The sequence below is a fragment of the Mus musculus genome, chromosome 18 (assembly GCF_000001635.26).
Source record: "Mus musculus strain C57BL/6J chromosome 18, GRCm38.p6 C57BL/6J".
Classification (NCBI taxonomy): Eukaryota; Metazoa; Chordata; class Mammalia; order Rodentia; family Muridae; genus Mus; species Mus musculus.
The window spans coordinates 80,887,415-80,907,879 of NC_000084.6; the positions used below are offsets into that span (position 1 = coordinate 80,887,415).

A 20,465-nucleotide genomic window follows, 5' to 3' on the forward strand; every position below is an offset into this window, starting at 1 on the left:
GAACACAAGGGTCTGAGATGCTAGTAGAAGAGAGCATGTAGGGAGAGTTAGGGCAGACCCTGCGTCTAAGTTTAAAATGGACTGGTGGTGTGGTTCAGTGTGGCTCAGTGGTAAAGCCTATACACAAGCTCCTGGGTCCAATCCCTATATTACCAAGACAGTAGCAATAAAACACCAGAAAAGACCAGATGCCTAAGCCAAAGCAAAGGACAGCACATATGTCTTAAAAACTAACATGCTGAGTTACAGAAAAGTCTCATAGCTGGTGAAGTGAAGTGAACAACCTGAGAATGTTACTATCAAAAAATGAAGACTTCTGGCCCCATGTGGTGGCACATTTCTACAATTATAATACTTGGGAGGCAGAGGAAGGCTTATCTCTGTGAGTTCAAGGCCAGTATTGTCTACACAGCAAGTTCCAGACCATCTAAGTCTACATAATAAAACTCTGTTTCACAACAAACAAACAAAAATGAAGATTTGTGTTTTCAATTATCCAAGGGAGGGCAGAATTCCAATTTGATAATTACAAACTACACACAGCTGGCCAATCTCATTTACCCTAACCAATCCTTGGTGTCTTTTATTTCTCTGATTGTGGGATGATATATTATTCTTGGTGACCTGATTATAACTAGATAAGAAATCATTAGTTCCGGAAGTCCAGAATTCTTCCCACTAGCTTTACTAGAGGCAGCACTTCTGACATATGGGCTAGGTCACTAACAGCTGCCCAGGTTAATTTCTGGAGCCTCAAGACTGTTTTTTTGTTAAACCATTTGACTTTGAGCTACAGAGATCTCTGATGAATGCCCTTTTAATATAGAGGACCCAAAACAACACCGTAGACCACACTAATACCACTTAAAGTGTACTTTAAGTACCCTTCTTTATTTCATAAATACCATTTAATTCAATTCTCTGAGAGGCTTCCCCTTGCATGCTTCATCACCTTAAGTAAACTATAATTTGAAGAAGCAGGGTGGAAGAAAGAGAGAGGAGGAAGGAAGGAAGGAGGGGACGGGAAGGAAGACAGGGAGAGAGGGTGGAAGAGAAAGGGAGACAGGAAGACAGGGAGAGAGGAAGAGAAATGAAGAAAGAGAGAGGACAGGAAGAGAGAAAGGGAAGGAAAGGAAAGAGGATATGAATGAATAAATGAGTGAATGTGTGTGTGCGTGAGAGAGAGAGAATATATATATATATGAATGAGAGAATAAATGTTAATGCCTGGACGCATGTGAAGTAAGTGCCTAGAGAGAACAGCGAAGAGTAAACCACAGAGAACACACCAGCAGTCACAGATTACAAAATAAGCAGCCTACTGGCTTGATTACGGAAATCAAGCATGTCAGGCCTTTTCAAACAGTGGATCACCTCTGAACGTAGGCTTCACAAGAAAACTGGCAAGACTAAAGGATTGTGGATGAACAATACCCAAAGTTCAAGCTCACCAGGGTAGGGACTCAAAGCCCTCCCAGCCAGCCAGCCCATGCTCAAGCTGCTTCCTTTAGTGAACTGCAGCCTGGGTCTGACATACACAACACTCACACTCTGCTGCAAACACCTAGGCTCAGGTGAGAGAGGCTCCTGGACATTCTGAGCCCAGTATGTTTACTAAGCCTCTCAAGCTCTCTGCTCTTACAGAATTACAATGCTTTAGCCATAGAAAGCAGGCTTTAAATGTCTTCCTGCTGTTATTTCTTAGCATGTATCAAAGTAATAGATATTTGAATCGTGTTGTAAGTATTTTAAAAATTGCAGTTTGAGGGGGGCAGCTCAGCCATTCAGATCACTTGCTACTTTTGCAAAGGTTCAGTTTTCAGCACTCAAAATAGATGGCTTACAACCTCCTATGACTCCAGGGAACTCAATGCCTTCTTCTGGCCTCCACTAGTGAACACATGTGCATGTGTGATGCATATATATACAAACATACATACATACACTCTCACACATTATTATCTATCCATCCATCCATCATTTTTCAAGACAGGGCTTCTATACGTAGACTGGCTGTCTAGAAACTCAATTTGGAGAGCAAGCTGACCTCAAACACAGAGATCTGCCTGTCTCTGACTCTGGTGTGTGCCACCATTGCCTAGCAAATAAAACTTTCTGCTAAAGGACAGACACAGGTAGCTGCTTGCTCTGCATGCTGTGCTGACTGATTAGCATGCTTATTAATTTCCACTGATATCACCACTCCAGTCTCCAATGCACAAAACATCAATCTCTGCTTAAGCACAAACACCAAAGTAAACCTAAATTCAAAATTAGCTAGAATCTCGAAACTCTTCTCAAAATAACAACGTCAAACCTAATTCACCTGGCCTTTGAGCATTCTTTTTCTTAAAAGTAAATCTTGCCTTCCCTTCTACTCCCCATGTGTTCACATGTGCACGCACAGAGGTGGAGGTCAGAGGTCAACGTCAGGCATCTTCCTCTGTCGCTCTCCATCTTATTTTTGAGGCAGGATCTCTAACTAAACTTGGAGCTCACTTATGAGGTTAGACTGTGGCCAGTGAGCACCAGGAATCTGTCTCTGCCCCCAAATATACACCCTGGCCAAATACTGGCCTTACCAGAGGTTAAACATGGCACCCAGCTTTCTACAAGGGTGCTGAGAATCCTAACTCAGATCCTCGTGTTTATGCAGCGAGAACTTTATTGACTGAGCCATCTCCCCACCTACGTTTAATAATTTAAAAGTACAGTAAGGAGAGCAGTCTTTTCAGAGAATGGTACCAAGCAACTTGATATTTATACAAACAAATGTGGACCTATGTAACACATTATACAGGAAAATGGATCCGACTTAAATTCAGAGTATAAACTATAGCTGCTAGAAGAAAAGAAAAATTATTGGAGTTGGCCAATTATTTCTTTACTACAACACCAAAAGCACAAACAAGAAGAAATAGTGAATGAATTAGACCAAACAAATGCTTATGCATTAAGAAAGTGAAAATGTGAGCCCTCAAAATGAGAGAAACTATGTGCAATCATAAATCTGACAAAGGACTTCCCTAAGATAGATAACGGACACTTAGAACTCAGCAACAGACAGTCAAGGGCTCAGCTAAAAAGTAGCCGAAGGATCTGAATATACAGCCTTCAAAGGAAATGTGCAAATGGCCAAAGAGCACACAACACACCCGATCTCAACAATCACTAGCAAATGCAAATAAAACACACGGCATACAACAGGCATGGAAGACACTGACAAACACTGCGGAAGGAAGACTCAGCAAAATCAGAAGCCTTGTGCACTGCTGGCAACAATGACCAACGATGCAGCCAATCAAGAACCCCAGCATGGTGCTTCCTGCAGAGTGCTCAACAGACTCATCTCCTAGCCTCACATCCTTCCCACTGGACAATATCCAAGAGAAATGAAACTACGTTTATGAAAAGGCTGGTATACAAGTATTCATGGGAATGTTAGTCACAACAACCCTAATGCCCACCCAGTGCTGAGCAGATAAACATGTGCTGTGTAGTGCTGCAGAATTTACTTGTCAACAAAGAAAATACCACTTGATGCTGTAACGTGTATGAGCCTGAAAACATGCCAAAGGGATGACACCAGTGACAGAAGATGGCCATAGTGCATGAGTCCACTCACGGGAAATGTCCCCAGGAGGCAAAACCAGAGACAGAAAAAGTAAAACAGAGGCCAGAGGCCACCCTGGACTTCAGTGGAAAAAAAAGAGAAAAAAAATGAAGGGACCCAGTTAATTTTTCGTTTCTTTCAGGAAACTCACAATTAAGAGTTCAGTGTGTCCCATCCTATTCAATCTTCAGGTTCTTCTACTGTCAGGGCCTGTAACAGTCTGACCCATTCTCTTCCTCATAAACTGCTCCATTTTCAACTACAGACTAAAAAGTGGGGAAATGAGCTCTGTAAGTATTTGTTAAGTGGGAGCTAATGGCCTGGATGGGGTAAGGAGCAGGATATATGTATGCACCTGGGGCCATGTCGAATGACTGCACCCATTTCAGATGCTCAATGCCATGCTATGCACCCTGACCTTTCTGTGTGTGTTGAACATATGACACACTTCACAGTGCTACTGTGCATCACATGGCACATGCAGCTGGGTGCTTTCCGATCTATAACAGCATTTTAACAGAGCACTTCATACAGCTTTGTGTCAGTGTATACATACATGTGTTTATGTGTAACTGTGGAAATATACATATACATACACATACACACATACATATCACGAAAATGAATAAAACTCTAACTGAAATTCTAGCATTACATACTGTGAGAAAATCAGATCTCTATACAAACATGAATGCTTTCAAGAACAGAGTGGACATGCTTCCTGCTCTATTTTAACTCTAACCTGCTAATACTAAGCAAATGCTGGGAAAATTAAGTCCTTGCTAACCTCTTACTGTAAGCTTGCTATATAACTGTGAATTCATTTCCTTGTCTCGCTGAAAACGTCGAAATTCATCAATCGCTTCACGTGCAATCGTAACGGCCAAAACAAATCCCTATAAAACAAAAAGTATTTTAGAAAGCAGAACAAAAAAAGCAGAGAAAAATTCTTTAATATTTAGTTTTACTTTTTCCCCTTCAATTTGTATTACTCCCTAAAACACAAAATGAATAAAAATAAAAAACTACAAAAATGCATATAATATATATTAAAAAACCGACAACATTCAGACTAAGGAGACCCTGTCTGTCATAAGGACATGCACAAACACCCACAACTACTCAGAGCAGGGAAAAGGAAAAGCTCTCCAGCAAAACAGTGAGTGCACTTACTACAGGGAGACACTCGGACACTAGCAATGACTGCGTAAAAGTCCCACCTTCTACGGGTCTCTCTCAGGTAGAATCAAATCACACGAGAACACAAGATACCCCCATTTTCTCACTCCATGCCTTACATAACCAACTGGACTATAGAGTAGAGGTAAAATTTTATTTTGCTTTTGAAGTAAACTACCAACTGGTAGCTTGCATGATATCTAAATGAAGTTTCAACACGTTTATAATCAATTGTGAAATCTGATACAGATAATATGTCATGTTTAAAAGCTACATATGTATCTCCTGATACGCTACAGGGAAATTCTTCTAAGATGGGCATACGGGCATACCCTCTAATTCTAGCACCAGGGAAGCTGGGATCATATCAGGAGTGTGAGGCCAACACAAATAGGCTAGCTACACAGTGAGTTCAAGGCCAGCCTAAACTACACAGTGAGATTCTGACTCAAAAATTAAACAAACAAACAAACAAATAAATGGAAACAGAGTGCTATTCAGGTCACTTTGCCCATGATAAAGAAAAACCCTTCTTAAACAGTCACAGTCTTGTTCTGATGACTTAGATTAGGCACACTATAAACAACAGAACACTGAATGAACTGCACTCAGAGGTTGGTAATCCTTTGTTCCAGCCTTTCCCCTGTAAAACCAAAGGGCTCTATTAAATAGGTTGCTGGAAAGAACAGGTCCTTTACCCATTGACACAGCATTTCTTTAAATACCCTGCTAAAAAGAACTGTATATAAACACAACTTAAATATCAGGGCAAGGAGTAGATGGGCTAGAGATGGCCCAGCAGTTAAGAGTGCTGGCTACTCCTCCAGAGGAGGTTATGACTACTATATGAGAATACAAATGGTTTTGTTATCTTGTAACCTATAACTCACTTTTCCATTCCAACATTCTTCTGTGTATGGATTCCTTAGATTTTTTTCCCCCCACAGGGCAGCTCACAACCACTTGTAACTCCAGTCACAGGGGATGCGATGCCCTCTTCTGGCCTCCACAGGCACCAGCCATGCAATTGGTGAACAAATACACATGCAAGTACAATACTCCTACAGTACTGCTGTCAGAGACAGGCTAGGAAGATAGACTCAGCAGGTAAAGTGCTTACTATACTTCCTATCCCAAGAATGTGAATTTGATCTCTGTAACCCGCATTTTAAAACAAGGCCCGTGCTTGTAATCCCAGCACTGAGATCCCTAGGGCTTGCTTTCTAGTTCACCTAACCTGCTTGGGGAATTCCAGGCCAAAGAAAGACCCATATGGAAGGTATATAGCACCTGACAAATGACAACCAAGTTTGTCCTCTGGAACACACACACACACACACCAGAGAGAAAGAGAGAGAGAGAGAATATGAATTTGAATGAGTGTCATACAGTAATTAGGTACAGTTCTCATTCCAAATTAATCTGACAATCCTATGTCCTTCATTCCATTACCTCACTTTAGCAATAAACCCATGTGTTCTTCCTAATTATAAACATGCTACATTTCAATGGCCCTACACCATCTAGGCTCCACAACTGCCTAACCATAAAAACAATGAGTAATCTGTTTACTATATATCACAGAAACTTTCTCACATCCTACTACCACTTGACTCTCCACAGCTCAACTCAAACTGCCTTAAAACAATGTGTGAACTAACCAGACCTATGGTATGACATTATTTTTCTTGGAGGGTTGCTACAAGTCCCCCTCCACCCCCCACCCTTTACTTACTCCTAGATGTCTGCTGAGAGTTTCTACCCCATGTTTGGTTTTGTAGATCCTGAGTAAATGACACAGAAACACTACAATTTATTAATAAGCTGTAAGCACTATTCTGGGCAGGTTTTGAGCTATTATTCTAGTCCTTCTACCTGTTAAAACCCACACCAATGTCAGTCCCTCGCCAATCGGGTGTCTCTCAGACTGCTTCTGCTCCATCAGCCTGTCTTCAGGGTGATCTTTTGGCTATGTGCTCTGGGTCTATCCTGTCTGTCGGCAATCTCTCTCATTTCTCTTTCCTCCGCTGTGATCTCTCTCCAGACCCCTCACTTGATTCTATGCCCAGCCTTCCTAACCTTTCTGTCCAGTCATAAGTCCCAGCCATTCATTGACCAATCAGGAAATTATGGGGAGCATTCTTTACAGTACATCAGTTAATACAGTGCCCACATATCATGTTAGAATCCAGTCTGGGACGAATACACAGCTTCTGAATGCACACCGCACAGACTCCCGTGCACTGGCCGTTGCCCACTGTCCCCGCTGGCCTTCTTAGCAGCACTGTCTGTGGCCCCGCTGGAGCTTCCGCTTCTGCATGTCTTGAGTCACGCTGGCACAGCTGCCCACAAATCCCACTGCTAGTCCCAAAAGCAGAGCTGCAGTTTGCTCCAGCTGCTGCCTGCACTCGACTCACCTTCCCAGCCTGCTTAGCCTGTCATGAGAATTCATCTTGGCTCTTTGTGTGGCTATCCAGCTGTTCTACTACTAATTCTTATAAGACTACTCTTTCACCATCAGCTACATTAGTACTTCTATTGGAAATCAACTAGCCATAGATGCAAAGGTTTAGTTTTGGACTGTCAATCATACTTCTCTTGTCTACACGCTTACCTTTATATCAGTACCTCGTGTCTATCAGATATGATAGTTTCCAATACGGGCATGTCAGTTTCCCATTTGTATTTACCTTTTAGGATATACTGGCTACTATGGGTCCATAACATTTTCAAAATAATTCTTACAATCAGTTATTAATTTTCTAGAGGAGCGTAGGGGAAGGAGACAAGAGGAAGGAAGTCACATGGGATGTTGATAGAGTGTGGATTATACCCATAGTCCACTTGAAGGATGCTGCCACCATAATACTAGTCTATCATTTAATCAAATCTCCATGTTCTGTACTTTTCAGTATGTGCTCTCACTCTTTTGCTGACGTTTGTCCTAAGTATCTTTCCTTTTGATACTATTACAGATGGAGTTGTTATCCTAATTTCATTTCAGATGGTTAAAGCTAATATATAAAAATACAAATGGTTTTCATATCTTGTATTCTATAACCTTGCTAACTTTTCTATTCCAACATACCTCTGTGTATGAACTCCTTAGATTCTTCCTTTATACACAATGATGCTATCTGTATATGGAATTAGATAGCTGCAATGGTTAATGATGGCAGGTAAAATGACAGGCTCTAGAATGAAAAGCCCTCTGGGCATGGATCGGAAGGAGGCTATGCTTCTGTGGGCCATATTCAAGGTCCAGCATCCATTTCTGATTCCTGATTATGGAAGTGAAGAGAACAACCCTCTGAGTTCCTGCTACATGACTTCCCCGCCATGACGTCTGAGCCCTCAAACTGTCAGCCACACAAACCCTGCCTTCCTTAGACTGTTTTGTCCAGGGATATTTTTTGTCTGGGTAACATAAAAAATAATGAAATCTAAATGCCTTTGGTTGCTTGTCTACCTGTCCTGTTCCTTTACCCCCGCACTTGTAAAGGTGTGATCTCATATTTATGAAGGAAGGGCATAGGACAGATGACTTTGTTCCTGATCAGGAACAAATTGTGTGAATTATGTGAAATGCAAAATTTTAGAAACAAGGTCAATTTGCATGCTATCATTATACACCTCCATAGCAGAGAAAGGAAAGAAAATACTAATGAGCCTATCAGAAACAAGAAGCTTGGGTGTATAATTTTAGTAGACCTACAGCAACAAAAACTATGAAGCACCAAAGCAACAGAATACACCTGCTCCTCCCCAACAAAAGAAGAAAAAATAACTGTTAGAAAATTGCTAAAGAACTGCCAGCTCACGCTTGCACTCTCAATTCTCAGGATGTTGAGGTAGGACAATCGCCACAAACCTGAGGCCTGCCTGGGCTACACAATGAGTTTTATCATGTGATTCTGGTATGGGATAAGGTATGAGATTTTTGTCTCAATCAGGAATCCTAATATATATGAAAATGAATTTCCTAAATTCAATGACACCAATAGTTAACACATACCAGTATTATTTTATCACATTATGGATGGTGATCTCTCTTCAGTCAGTTACATTTGTATAACATGAAATGTATACATCTCTGAATCCAGAGAATGCATTTCTGGGCAGCTTGTGCAGCTAATCCCAGGTAGGACAAAACTCACTATCACATAGCTGTGATAGTGATTGCATAGTTTATGATGTACAGGTGATTTCTATTCACAGCTGGCTTTCTCGGAAAGGCAGCAGGATGAAAGCACATATCTACACACTGTAGACAGTATTTTAAAGGAACAGGACACATCAAAATCACCTGAAAAGATTTTGCAGCATAGACTTGCTCAGGTCCTACCCGAAGAGCACTCTGCTACTTCTGATCTCCACGGAGCAGGTTCCCAGATGTGTATTTTTCTGAATTCCCCAGGTGACTCTACCTTTCATATTTCTAAACCTCTGTCTTAAAGACAACAAAATTTACTCTAACTTTAGCAAGTGAATCATAATTATAAACTATAAGAAAAACAAAACTAGCCGGGCGTGGTGGCGCACACCTTTAATCCCAGCACTTGGGAGGCAGAGGCAGGCGGATTTCTAAGTTCGAGGCCAGCTTGGTCTACAAAGTGAGCGCCAGGACAGCCAGGGCTATACAGAGAAACCCTGTCTTGAAAAAACCAAAAAAACAAAAACAAAAACAACAACAACAACAAAAAAAAAAAAAAACAAGAGAAACAAAACTTGCTACTTCCCAGTGTTTTTAAAAACTGAAGTCAGTGAAAAAGAGCCTGGGCTTCTAATGGAGGATTGGTGAAGGAGTGGAATTAGGAGGGGGAAGCCCTAATTCTGAAAACAAGAATCAAACACTCTCAGGAAGAAAGTGAACCTGTCATAGGCAAAAAATCCTGGAACATAACACAGTTCCAAAAGAAGGGTGAACTGAGTAACATATGGGTTGGACCAGCAAAAACCAACAACATCAGTGCTATCATATCTACCAGTGAGGTTGGCCAAGGAGCCTACAAACACCTCATGGCTTGCCAAGGGCAGAAAAGATACTGCAAGAAAGTGAGCAGATGCCACCGTCTCCTTCTTGACTCCCAGAGAGTTTCCAATCAATGGGCCTCTACATTAACAGTCTGTTCTGAGTCCTTGGTTGATCATTACAGACTAACCAAGGATGGAAGATCTAGAGAACCAAGTCAACAGAGAAGTAGCTGGGTCTTCCCTCTTTCCCACTGTCTACTGAGACCAGGCAGAGATGCAGGCTTTGATACTATATTCTATGAAAGCCTAAAGCACACACTCAATAGCTATCAGGAAACAGTGTCACCCTGAAACAGCAGCATGAGCTTGCCAGCAAGCCTGGACACAAGGTAGGGCACAACGCCCTGCCTGCTGCTTTTCACTTTCTTCCTTCCTTCCTTCCTTCCTTTTGTTCTTTCTTTTGTCCTTTTGTCTTTTTCTTTCTTTTCTTTTCTTATTTTTATTTTTTATTTATTTAATTTTTTTTTTTTTTTTTTTTTTTTTTTTTTTTTTTTTTTGCCTATGGTCTTTCTTATAAAGAAACTCCTGAGGATCACATGCCATAACAGATAAAGGTATCTGAAATCAAAATCAGTTAAGAATAAGCTCACGCCCCTCACTAACAATGTATATGGTATTGGTATGTCTGGATGGTAGGGTTCCTTGTACATTTTTCACCAATATTTTCAATGTGGACACTCACAAAAAGTGAGTTTTAAAATCTGACTCGAGAAAATCAGTTTTGTAAAAATGATCACCTTACCAAAAGCAATCTACAGATACAGCGCAATGAACATTATTCTCCGTAGACAAGAGAAAATGATCTCAAAATTCACTTCCGCACAAAAATTCAGCTTTCACACAAAAAGGCATCACATAGCAAACCCAACCTGAGCCCTGGCTCAGTGAGTAGAGATTGCTCAGTTAAGTAGAGGTGGCTTAGTGGTTAGAGACAGCTCTTTAGGTAGAGGTGGCTCAATGGGTAGAGGGGGCACAGTGGGTAGAGGGGCTCAGTAGGTAGAGGTGGCTCAGTAGGTAGACATGGCTCAGTGGGTAGAGGGGGCTCAGTGGGTAGAGGGGGCTCAGTGGGTAGAGGGGGCTCAGTGGGTAGAGGGGGCTCAGTGGGTAGAGGCGACTCAGTGGGTAGACATGGCTCAGTGGGTAGAGGGGGCTCAGTGGGTAGAGGCGGCTCAGTGGGTAGAGGGGGCTCAGTGGGTAGAGGGGGCTCAGTGGGTAGAGGCGGCTCAGTGGGTATCAGCACTACTTCTGCAAGCATGAGAGCCTGGGTTGGAATGCCCAGCATTCATGTAAAATGTCAGGCATGGCTATTGGTCCCTATAACCCCAGCACTGGGGAGCAGAAATTGGCACATTCTGTGAGCTTGCTGGCTGACCACCCTCACTGCAAAGACATGCTCCTGGTTCAGAGAACGTGTCTCAGTGCAACAGCACTAAGCACAGACACCATACTTCTCTGGTCTCCATGCATACACATGGCATATGGACTCATGCATACAATACACACACACATACATAAGCACACACACACACACCCCAGTAAAACTGAAGATATTACTACACCTGATTTAAAGTTGTACTATAGAGAAAACGTGACAAAAACATCATAGTGCTGGAAAAAAAGCAGACATAGAGATCAAGGGCATAGCATAGACATAAACTCATGCAGCTACAGCTACCTGATTTTCAAAAAAGATGCCAAAAATGCTCACTGGAAAACTGGATAGACATGTAGAAGACTGAATGTAGACCTGTATTTTTCGCTCTGCCAAACATTGACTTCAAATGGATCAAAAACTTTAACATTCAATCTGAATCTCTGAAACTAATACAAGAAAAACATTTCAAGATATGGGTACAGGCGAGACGTTCACAGAACTCCAGTTGTAGTAAATAAGGCCAATATTAACAAATGGGACCTCTTGAAATTAAAATGCTCTGTACAGCAAAATAAACGGCTAATCACATGAAGAGGCACCAACACATGGGGGGGGGGGGGTAGGGTTTCTTATCAATGACAACACAGGAAGAACTCAGAAAACTAAACAATAAAACAACCCAATTAAAAAATAGGATGAGCTAAACCGAGAGCTCTCAAAAGAAAAAAAACTAAAATAGCCAAAATATAGTTTTAAAATGTTCAACATCCTTATACATCAGAAAAATACTAATTAAAACTACTCCAATATTCTATCTTATCCCAGTCAAAATAGCTATCACAAGGCAACAGATGCTGGTGAAGATGTGAGGAAAAAACACTTCCTTACCACTGTTGGGGATGTAAACTGTCAAGCCATGGTTTCTCAATAAGCTAGAAACACAACTTCAATGAAGCCCAGCTACACAACTCCCAAGCATCCTCCAAAGGTCCTGTATCCACTCCACATCCATGCTGAACACTGCTCTATTCAAAATAGCCAGAAATTGATTCAGCCTATATGTCCACCAACAGATGAAAGCACAAGGAAAATGTGCTACACACACACCCAGTGCATTTTTTTCAGCTAGAGAAAAATAAAATTATGCAACTTGCTGGATAATTCACAGAACTGGAAAACATTGCATTAAGTGAGGTAACCCAGGCTTAGACAGACAAAGAGCATGTGTTTTTCTCATGTGTGTAGCTGAGCTTTTCGGGTTTTATATAAGCGAAACTATGTGGGAGGGAGGGAGGGTAAATGCCAGGAAGCTAGAAAAGGGGCCTGTGACAGGGAAAAATTACTTTCAACAGAAAATTACCCTATAATTAAATCACAGTAAATGTTATCTACGCTATATTTAAAACCTAAAATGTCATGATTGATTCTATTAACATCAGATCAAAATATGACAATATTTTAAATTATGTTCTCTTAGAAATAACTTGAATTCACTTCCAGGTATACTTCCTCTTGATTAGTAATTCTACTGAAACTGCTGTTTTTGCAAATTTCTACATATTTAACAATTTCCTGTGAGTTTCATTTTTATTTTGATCTTGATACCTTTCATCTTTTGTTAGTTCTCATTGCGTACATTTAAACTTTCAAATACAAGAAGTTGAAAACTATCCAAATGAAAGGCACAATGAATTAAATTTTATAAAAAAACATCATCTAAAGAAAAATTGGAGGCTTGAGAGGACACAGGAGCTAAGAGCACAGGTTACTATTCCAGGACCAAGGTTCAATTCTTATATAGCATCTTACAGCACCCTGTAACTCCAGTTCTAAATGTTCATACACACAGAATATAAAAGAAGAGAAAAAGAGACTGAGGAAAGAAAAAAATGATACTTCTTAAGCTGATTTCTTATCCACATTGACGACCTGCTTGACAAAAAAAAAAAAAAAAAGGTATTTTATATGCTCTAGTATGCTTGCAGGCAGGAGCCTCACATAACTGTCCTCTGAGAGTTCTACCCAGCAACTGATGGGAACAGACGCAGAGACCCACAGCCAAACATTAGACAGAGCTCAAGGAGTCTTGTGAAAGAATTGGGAAAAGGATCAAGGGATCCAGAGGGGATAGAGACTCCACAAGATGGACCCTTGGGGGCTCTCAGAGACTGAACCACCAACCAAGGAGCATTCACAGGCTGGACCTAGACCTCCCTGTATGTGTATGTGTGTGTGTGTGTGTGTGTGTGTGTGTGTGTGTGTGTGTGTATGTGTATGTGTATGTGTATATATATAGCAGATGAGCAGCTTAGTCTTTGTTAGGATCCCCCAACAATTGGAGCTAGGGCTGTCTCTGACTCTGTTTCCTGCCTATGAATCCTATTCCCCTAACTGGGCTTCCTTGTCTAGACTCAGTAGGAGAGGATGAGCCTAGTCCTGCAGTAACTTGATGGGCTAGGGTGGGTTGGTGGGGGTAGGGGGAAGGTGTCTCCTCTTCAGAGGAAAAAGGAGAGTAGAGAAGGAGGAGGGGAGGGGAGGGGTTGGGAAGGGTATTGGGGTGGGGGGACATAAAGTAAATAAACTAAATCAACAAGACTATTTTTTTTCTATCAGAAAAATAGAAAGCTTTTAAGTTCAAGGAAAATGAACAACTCTTGAATGAAAAATGGATCAAGAAAAAAAAGAAGAAAGACTTTCTAGAATTGAATGAAAACCCAGATCATACCCTAATTTATGGGACACAAAGAAGGAAGGAAGTTCTAGCAGGCAAGTTCATAACACTAAATGTCTACCAAAAAAAAAAAAAAAAAAAAAAAAAAATGGAGCAATCTCATACTAGCAAACAACACATGAACACTCTAGAACAAAAAGAAGAAATCACACCTAAAAAGAGAAGACAGCAAGAAATAATCAAACTTAGGAACAAAAATCCATAAAAAAGAAACATTAAAAAAAACGAGAAACTAAGAATCAATGAAACAAATAACTGGTTGAGAAAAACCAGTAAAACTGACAAACCTTTATCCAAATTAACCTAAAACAGCAGAAAGAGAATATCCAAATTAACAAAACTAGAAAAGAAGAGAGGAACAGAGCTACAACCCCTTTGATCAATGATAGTGTTCTGCCTACAAGGTATGCTAGCACAACGGGTGGCACAAAGCTCGTTAGAGTAACCAAACAATTTCTGCTTTGTCTTGAGGCCCACTCCACAAGATGGAATCCATATCCAACACTGCTTGGATGACCAAAACCCAGAGTCTATAGCCCAGAGACCTAAGGTGAAACCAAATACTATTGTTCTAAATGAACAACCAAACAAAATTGTAGCAATAAAGTAACCCCTAATGTTATTCTGCTACACTCATAGATCAGCACCTTCCAAAGTCATCATCAGAGAAGCACAAAGCAGAGACTCACAAGCAGACATTTATGTAGTGAAAGGTCTTGGAACACTCAGCCCTAAACAGGATGTCTCCACCAAATCCCCAACCTCTCCTCTCCCCAAGGGCTCTGGGAATACCAAAGATGAAAAGACAGAAAGAGTGTGAGCACCAGAGGGGATGGAGGACAGCAAAGGAAACAAGGCCCTCTGCATGAACAGGCACAACACACTTGAGACACTGAGACACTGAAGCGCCATCCACTGGGCCTGCACCAGATGTGGTTCTAGAGCTGAAAGGAGAAGTGGACACATGCCCCCATCCCTAACCCAGATCTAGCTGCAGTTGATAATTGTTTACAAATGAAGATTTAGTTCCCTCCAAGTGAGTCTCACTGGGGAAACAAACTACTCTTACAGGTAGCTGCATGCCCAGCAGTAGGTGGCCAAAATAAAAATTAACTCAAGAGCATCTTTGGGGGTTCCCTGTCTCATAATGTCATATCAGGAATCTTCTTTTTAAAATCTTATCCACTATTTTTATTTTCATTATGTATGTATGTTTATGTATACACACACACATACACACCCTTTTTTTTTAACCTTACCGATGATAGCATTCTAGTTACTGTTTTTATGTGATTCCCAAGCATATGAAGAAATGGGTCTGAGTTTCTTGTGCCTCCTCCTGGGCTCTTTCTTTGGTCCAAACTTGCATGTTAGTTTTTGATTTATCTTATTATATTTTATTACCATCCCATAGAAACCTGTTTCCTTCCTGCCTGCCTACTTTCCTTCTGGTCTCCCTTCCTCTCTCATTTTTTTTTTTTTTTTTGAAATAGTGTTTCTCTTTGTAACTCTGGCTGTCCTAGAATGTGCTCTGTAGACCAGGCTAGCCTTGAACTCAGAGATCCTCCTGCCTCTGTCTCCTGAGTGCTGGGATTAAAGGTGTGCCCCACAATCTCCTGGTGCCTGTTTTCTAATGAGAGGAGGAAAGTGGGTGGATCTGGATGGGAGGGCAGGTGGGAAAGAGCTGGGTGCAGTAGAAGGAAAGGAAACTATAATCAGTTTACATAGTTTACACTTTGTAAGGGGAAAAAAACATCTACTCTCAATCAGTTAAAGGGGAGAACACAGAACAAACACAAAGGCTGGTACGGATGTGGACAAAGGGATCCCCATACACTGCTCACATAACGAGTCCAGCTACCGCAAAGACAGCACAAGGGCATCTGAAAGACAGCTACCATGTGCCCAGCTACTGGGCTCCTGTGTATCTACTCCAAGGATATCAAGTCGAGCATGGCAGACATACTTTGCTCACCAGAGTCCATGAGGATCAAAATCAGAGGAGAAAGACACCCAAACCTGATCTCTGGTTTCCACATACATGCACACAAGTACATACAACAGATACACATAAACATATGTATACAAATACAAGAGTCTTCTCCAAGTATAGCTCGGGTCACCCTCACTAACTAAAAATAATTTTTATTCTGACCCACAATGTTAAAAAAACAACAACACTTTACTTTCGTTTTATGTTTCTGGGCATATGGGAAAGCGCAAGAGAAAGCAGTTCAGAAATAAAGCTAATTAGTACCATCAATGAGAGTAAAACTAATTTTTAGAGTATTGCAGTTTGGGGGGTATGAGAGAGATGCATCAAGCAATTAAGAGCACCAGTTGCTCTTTCAGAGGACATGGGTTTAATTCACAGCACATACATGGCAAAAGGGATCCAATGTCCTCTTCTGACACACATGCAAGCAAAACACCCGTATTCATAAATAAAATTTAAAATTTCCAAATTAGTTACAAAGTAGAGGGAATATGCGATGCTTGAAGTAATTTATTTACTATAAAGTAATGGACAGTAGACTCTCAGTTTTCTGAGCACCAGATAAAAGATGATTTTATGTTTTAGTGGCTTTCAGATAAGAGAAATCTAGAAATGCTAATTAACATCATTCTCTGAGCAATGTGACCTGACCAAACATGAGAGCAAGCAGAGAAAAGATTTTAAAATATAAAAATGTATATAAAGAAAATGTGCCCTGGACATTTTTTAAAAAGATGTATATACAGATTATAGAATCTATATTCTTAGTTTTCTGGTTAAGATTTTTAAATTTTATTTTAATAAAAAAAGGGATTTACAAATATCTGTGAACTTAATCTTTTTTTAATTAAGTTTTACAGCTGATTATTACTCCATTTTCTATGTTCCATATTTTCATTATCCATTCACCTGTTGACAAACACCATGACTGGTTCCATTTCATTGCCATCATAAATAAAACAGCAATAAACATGGATGTGCAAATATCTCTATGCTAGGCTATGGAATTCTATGACTATACGCCCAAGAGTGAAATAGCTGGGTCACATGATAGTTCTATTTATCATTATTTTAGGAACCTCTCAAATAATTTCCATAATAGTGGCATAAGAGTGGCATCCTCTCTAACATTTGTTGACAAAGTTCTTGATGATAAGCATCCTTTCTCAGGAGAGGTGGTATATCAAGGTAGTTTTAAGAGCATTTCCCTAGCAAATAGGGATGATGGACACTTAAAAAAATAGTTATTCAGCTATAAGAAAAAAAAATGAAACCATGAAATTAACAGAAAATGGACAGACTTATATAGTATTAAGAAAGGTCACCCACATCAGAAAAAAAAATGTTTTCCCTTATATGTAGATCCAAACCTGTAATGTATATATGTACATACATAAACAGAATTGAGTGTGGGTAGAGCAGAACACTTAGAAAGAAAACCAAAATGAGGTAAAATCAGGTGATGAGAAAAGACAGAATAGAGACAAACGATACAGGAATTGCACAAGAAGTCATAAAGCTTATAGTTTTCCTAGTTTCAACTTTGTCATACCTTTTTTTTTTTTTTTTTTTTTGGAGGGGGGAGGAGTTGTTTTTTAATGCTATTGAGCACTAGGCTTTCCCTGAGGCCCTGGGTACTGAAAAAGAACAGACTGTTCTCTAAAACCAGGAATATACTTGGCAGAACCAATACTGCACTGGAGTTAAAGTTTTGGGAGAATGGAGGCTCTAAATCCTGAGAACCTAACTCTGGTTATTAGATGGTCTTGAGGTAACCTGTGTAACCTTTGTGCAACGTTGCCTGATTAGTTTCCTGCAAACCTCATCTCATTGTATGACAGCTTTCTTCTTACTGTGTTCCATTTCTCCCTTGCAAATTGTACATGTGATTCTTAATAAACTTGTTTTGTATAAGACATATCTTGTGTAAGACCTCCTAACCCCAGGTTTTCTACTCTTTTTATCTCATCTCCTAGCTGTCCCCCTTAGCTGTTACTAAGGAATAAACTTTTTGGTCTAGAACAATAAGTAAGTGCATAAAATTCTAAATAAAATACAAAACACTAAACAAAGCCCATGGTTTTAGAATGTCTATTCTCTATTTCACTGAGATGTAGAGTTCGAGACTGGGCACATGTTAGGGTGACTGACTTCCTTAATCTAGCTGTGTGATGTCTTTATTTGTGAATTTATTACAGTAACAATATTTAATAATAAAAATACCGAGCCTATCTTATAATTCTATAATAAATCCCACATGGTTGTTTTTAGAATTTCTTTGGTAAGTTTGTATTTCAAAGCCAACATACCAGAAGCCTGTCTCTTGAATTCGAAGATGAACCTATGTGTTCACTCGTTTAGATTTCTGCTAAATCAAAGGATAAGATACATGCAAGCAGCACAAATATTCATCAGAGTCATTCTTCTTATCCCTCAGATACAAATTTTGCTACTGCAAAACCAAGAAACAAAAGAAAACATCATAAAAATAGCTCAGTTCTCAGATCTAACTATGACACCAGAATTAAAGGCCTGTCAGAAGTGACACACAAAAGGGCTTTTCACTTCTACTCCTTACATGAATAATGAGATGGTTCCATATTAATTAAAATACTTATCTAAATACAATTAATGTTAAATCTTACATGCCAAAAGATTAAAAAGCACTTCAAAAACAAACCCATACCTGAAAATTCAAGCTAACTGACTTAAATGGAACCAGAGTTGGAAATGAGTACAAACACGAAACAAGGAAAGCTGCCGTGGTGTACAATATGCTCTGGGCAGGCGTAAGAATGTACACGGGCACGCGCGTGCGCACACAAATACATACACCCATTCCAAACATGGCTAAATAACCAACTTTATGAAAATATCAAATAAAATTCTTTATTAAGTATTCAAATAAAAGGTTATCTCCTTTTTACTTAAGCCTGGAGGAAAGCATTGGAAGACAGATGCAGACAGATCTCTATGAGTTGAGACCAGCAAGATCTACATATCAGCCAAGTCCTAGACCAGCCAAGGATACAAACTGAAACTTGATCCACAACAACAACAAAAATTTAATGTTTTAAAAAAATAGTGAAACCAGAGTTAATAATAAAATCAAAGAGCAAAAGCAAAATGACTGAATATACCTTGCTTCAGATTTTTAAGAATTTGCATTTTCAGATTATCATTGCTTACGTTAAAATAAATTTTAACCTAAACTACAAATAATATTTAAATGGTAAGCAAAACTATAGAAAAAGAGGCAAGAAATAAACACATTAAAATTATAAACATTATAAAGTATTATTATCAAATACTTTTCCTGTTGTAAAGTTTTCTTTAATGTTATACTGCCTTCATCAGAAAGTAATCAAAATAAGTCCAACGTGGCAATGTGCCTTTAATCTTAGCACTGGGAGAGAGGGGCAAGCAGATCATTGGGAATTTGAGGCCAGTCTATATAATGAGTTATAGGACACATAGGCCTACATAGTGAGAAATGTGTCAAAAATAAATCAATAAAACATTTAAAATATTGTTTTCCAAATGTACATGAGTTATGAATAAACAAATTATTAGTTACAGCAATCTCTACTCACAAAATTTAGAAACAACCTATCAAGAGACTAGGCAAATAAGATATAATCTTATTTTTTAGAAAAATAGAGAAATGAAAAACAAAATGGATACATATATATGTGCAAACATGGCCTAACTTTATAAGTTTATGTTTAGCCAGAAAAACATGTTGCAAAGTAAGGTAGCTTTCATAAAATAATTTTAAAGCATGCAAGACAATAGTGCACGTTATTTTAATGATATATTCCTGAGTCATAAAAGTTACTAAGAAATGCAGAAAATTACAACCTCATATTCAGTTCAAAAGATACCTCTAGAGGTGGAAGAATACAATCCCTACCCCTCTCGTCACACCTCTGTGAGAACACGCGCAGAGAGACAACTGAGGGAAGAGATGGTTGTTTTTATATTTTAGCTCATGTGTCAGCCCATCACAGCAGAGAGCAGAGCAGCTCTGGACCAGAGGCCCCATGGTGTACATCTAATTATCTCACAAATACATGTGCTTTCCTAACCTCCAGGGCATACAGCAATCCAGGCAAGTTGCCAATCAATATTCAACCACCACAGTCACTTATCTGAAACTACTCTCTACTTTCTGTGTAAACATGCACACTGGTTTACATTCATCCAGAGAAAAATCCCACCCTGTTCCATTCACAGATGTTCTCTCCAGTCTCAGGTACTGTCTCCTTATTCATAGTGTTCTGCTATAGTAAGCCACATGTTCATGCCCTGGAGAAACTAAGCCATTACCTCTCTTAGCCTACCCGACCTCTGTATCCTCCCACCCACACTCTCCTGCAGGACAGCCAGCTCATGCCCTGGAAGCATGGCACACACACAACTGCTCTTCCTTCTGCATGAAACTCTTGTCCTACTCTGTACAAGGCCAACTATCTTGTCATTCAATTGCCACTCACTCCAAAATACCTCCCCTGACCCAATCTTACCAAACCTACTT

The 20,465-nt window shown here is 39.8% G+C and overlaps 1 protein-coding gene across 15 annotated transcripts in view; it reads right to left on the minus strand.

Annotated features, from left to right (window-relative positions):
* Positions 1–20,465, minus strand: part of Atp9b (ATPase, class II, type 9B) — a 199,941-nt gene that overhangs the window by 153,274 nt on the left and 26,202 nt on the right. For 12 of the 15 annotated variants that reach the window (XR_001782382.2, XR_001782381.2, NM_015805.3 and 9 more), the window contains one exon: positions 4,401–4,509. The exons of the other annotated variants lie outside the window; for them this stretch is intronic. Coding sequence is in view for 4 of the 12 variants with exons in the window: in NM_015805.3 (NP_056620.2) it covers positions 4,401–4,509 (109 nt within the window). In the remaining 8 variants the exon portion in view is untranslated. Of the gene's footprint in view, positions 1–4,400; positions 4,510–20,465 lie in introns of those variants that run through there. 15 annotated transcript variants of the gene reach the window in all.